We start from the raw sequence: 3,777 nt of genomic DNA on the forward strand, positions 1-3,777 counted from the left end.
AAGCAGAGTCCTTATACCTGGTTTGACAAGCTCGACCAAGTTGTTACGATATTTGGTTTCTGCAAATGTAACTCTGGTCATTCTATTTTTGTTCGTCAAAATTCTATAGGAACTTATATTATGGCTGTTTATGTTGATGACATTGACTGAGAGTGATCTAAGTGGTATAAAAGAAACTAAGAAGTACTTAAAACGCTATTTTGTTACCAAAGATATGGGGAAGCCTAGATACTTTCTTGGGATAAAAATTGCATACAACAAACAAGGTGTGTTCCTTTCTCAGAAAAAATATGCCTTAGATTTATTACAAGAAACAGGACTACTTAAACATAAACCTGAAAGTACTCCTGTTAACATTAATCCAGAGTTCTAGGTTGAAGATGCAGAATTATTTGAAGATGTTACACAATACAGAAGGTTGATAGATAAACTCATTTATCTCCCTATCACTAGACCAGACATAGCCTTTGCAGTGGCAGTTGTAAGTCACTTTATGCAAAAGCCTAAGACAGTTCACTAAAAAGCAACCTTGAGAATATTAGCCTATGTTGAAAGTTCACCAGGAAAAGATCTACAGTACAAAAAACATGGACATCTTAGAATTGAAGCTTATTCAGACTCTAGATATGCAGGAGATAAAGGGAACAGAAAATCCATATCACGATACTACATATATGTGGGAGGTAATCTTGTAATCTGGAGAAGTAAAAAGCAGAATATTATTGCCAAATCTACCACCGAGGCTGAGCATAGAGCTATGACATATACTACTGGTGAGATGATGTGAATAAAGTCTCTAATATTTGAGCTTAATTTCGATCATCCTAGTCCTATGCCTATATATTGTGACAATCGGACAGCTATCTATATAGCCAGCAATCCAATGTTCCACAAGAGGATCAAGCATACTGAAGTAGATTGCTATTTTGTAAAAGATACTATGATGAACAAGATCATCATAACACCATTTACTCCATCATCCGAATAGTTAGCTGATATTTTGACTAAGTCTCTGTCTTTTGATATTTTCAACTCTATGTATAACAAGTTGGGCATATTTGATATATATGCTCCAGCTTGAGAGGAAGTGTTAGGATTATGCTTATTTAATAAGTCCTTATATAGGAAGGACATATTTAGTATGTTTCTAAGCATGGTATGTTTTTGCTTTTTAGTATGTACTTCTTTTCTTATGCACTTGTTTCTCATCTATTTAAAGAGACGGGATCTCATTAATGAGTTATATTCCTTTGAGCTTTTCCTTTCCACAATTCATGTATAGCTCATATATGAAAGGTCAAGACCATGATAATCTCAAGCAGTATTCAATTATCATGCATGGCTCTGTTGTACAAAACTAAATCCTCATGCTTTATAGTCTTGATAAAGATGAACCATAAAATGGAAAATTATCATCAACATGTATGACACAAATACACACTAGTACTTGCTGCATATGAGCATCAAATGATTACTGAATCCTTGACATTAACACAAACCATAGTGGTTTGCCATGTCAATCAATACATAAAAGACAGAAAAAGGGATTTCAGAACATTTTTCATAAAAGACACACAAAGGAATTGTAGAACTTTTTTCTTTGTCATCCCTTTTCTGCTGGACTTCTTGCAAGCCCAACGGAGATAGGGTTCCTCCAATTCTGGGAGCGTAAACTGCATCCAGAAATGGAGGTCTCCTACCCACCATTTAGCATAGGTTTCATGGCAAGATTCTCTTTTGCCTAAAATTTTCTTCTTAGAAAGTTAGCAACGAATCTTAGAGTATTGACATTGAGTGGACATTCAAACAAACAATTCTGTTCAATGATCAATCTTTCTATGGAGCTTTGTCAACTACCAACCATGCTCCATAATGGATCCCTTTTTAATGGAAAAAAGCTTGGACAGACTTAACAATAAACTAATTTTGACAGGTCTATGAAGATAAATAGTGTCGTATAGTTGGTGTAGTAATTCATCTCAATGATAATGGTTAACCCTAATGTGTAATAAGGCAAGTTTCTGATTGGTTGTCTTCTGAGTACATATTGAATTTTGATGAATGAACAATAACATAATTGCTTTTGAAAATGAACTGAGTAACTATCGAAGGTATACTTATTTTATACCATATTAACAACTTAAGTTCACCAACTATGATCAACATAACTTTTAAGAAAAACAAATTTTACAAACAAATAAACTTACAAATTACGGATTGATTATTAAATATACTTGTGGATAATGCCAAGTGTTATTATGAACATTAGCTGATGGATCATGCATTATGACACACTATGACAATAGAGGCCTAGATGCAATTTGTATTATAAGGTCATGATTAATCATGCTCATCTAACACTCGTGTTCCCTCTGTACAGAAAAAAGATATAAAAAACTCTAAATGATACCAAACAATTGACCCTTTTGTTGTGTCATGGAACCTTAGGATCGTGTATAATGTTAATATGGTTGGAGTAATTGTTAAAGGCTATGATAGTTTCACCAAACAGGGGCCATACAACCAGTCAAGAAAGAAGCCTACTATTCAATAGATAAAAGAAACAAGAATCACACACAGATATATAGAATTCTAGCAACAGATAGATATATAAATAGATCTTTTGTATACTAATCCGTAAGTTGCCAAAAAAAAGCACATTTTTTCTTCTTTGGCTTAAGAAAAGTGGGGTTTCTCGCACCGGTATACGTATTATAAAATTCACCCAGCGAAGAAAGTAAAAAAGAATCAATTCTAAGAACTCAGCAAGAATCAAGCAGATCTTGCCCATGGATTCAAAGAAATAATAAAAAATCCAGAGAATTCTCTAATAGGTTTTATCTTCATATCTCAAATCACAGATCTTCCTCATAAGGAAATGCATCACAAAATGCCAATAATAATCATATGGTGACTAGAAGCCTAAATCAGTAACAAAGCAAAGAAATCCCACGTATTAATTCAAGAACAGTATGAAGAACCACCATTAGATTCGGAATCGATAGAAGAAAAGAAGATTTCTTGGGAGAATCAAAGAAGAAGAAGAAGAGAAAGGGACTAGGGTTAGCGAGGCTCACGTGGAGGAGGAAGGGCCGAAGAGAGGGTTCTCGAAGAAGGGCTGGAAGGAGAAGCGGCCGAGAGGCCGGAGGGCGCAATCGCCAGCGGAGCGGCCGGGGCAGTCGTTGACGAACATGGTGACGAAGAAGGCGACGAGGTGGACGACGACGAAGAGCGAGACCACCCACGTGTTCTCGGATCGCCGGCGTCCGAAGAACGGGAGCCGCTGGGTGGTGGCCACGGCGGCGGTGGCGGAGTCCGCCGGCTCCGCCATCTCCAGGCCGAGGTGGTCCTTCGCCACCGCCGCCACGGTGGCGCTTTTCTCCATCGCAGAAGAAGAAGAAGTCTCTCGCTCTCTTTCTAAAGCTACGAGTAGGAGGCGCAGGGGTTCTTGTAAGGGGTCTTGGGCGGGAGGCGACTGCTTCAAGAACGAAAGCGGTTCGTTTAGTCTTGTTTTGGTCTAAGATGCCAATTGGCGGGAGATGTCAGGCCCAAGAAGCGGTTGTGATGTAATGCGAGCGGTTAGTTTTTATTTCTCTTTTCTTTTTCTGTTGCTTATATATTTTTATTCTTCATATGATTTAACTTTTGTTCTCTATGTATTCTTGATTGGCGTTTTTATATGAGAACAAAACATGTGTTACAGCCGTTGGATTTTTTTTTTTTTTTTGAAACTGAAAATATTAAAGAGCCCTAGTATAAATATAGTCGTAGATATTC

General features: G+C 37.1%; 1 protein-coding gene across 1 annotated transcript in view; it reads right to left on the minus strand.

Annotated features, from left to right (window-relative positions):
• LOC105036905 (inactive RHOMBOID-like protein 8) overlaps positions 1–3,464 on the minus strand; it is a 26,033-nt gene extending 22,569 nt beyond the window's left edge. Inside the window, 1 exon segment of the mRNA XM_010912636.4 lies at positions 3,078–3,464. Coding sequence (XP_010910938.3) covers positions 3,078–3,385 — 308 coding nt within the window. The 5' untranslated portion in view covers positions 3,386–3,464.
• Between the last annotated feature and the right edge of the window lie 313 nt (positions 3,465–3,777).

Source organism: Elaeis guineensis, chromosome 1 (genome assembly GCF_000442705.2).
Source record: "Elaeis guineensis isolate ETL-2024a chromosome 1, EG11, whole genome shotgun sequence".
NCBI classification, from domain to species: domain Eukaryota; kingdom Viridiplantae; phylum Streptophyta; class Magnoliopsida; order Arecales; family Arecaceae; genus Elaeis; species Elaeis guineensis.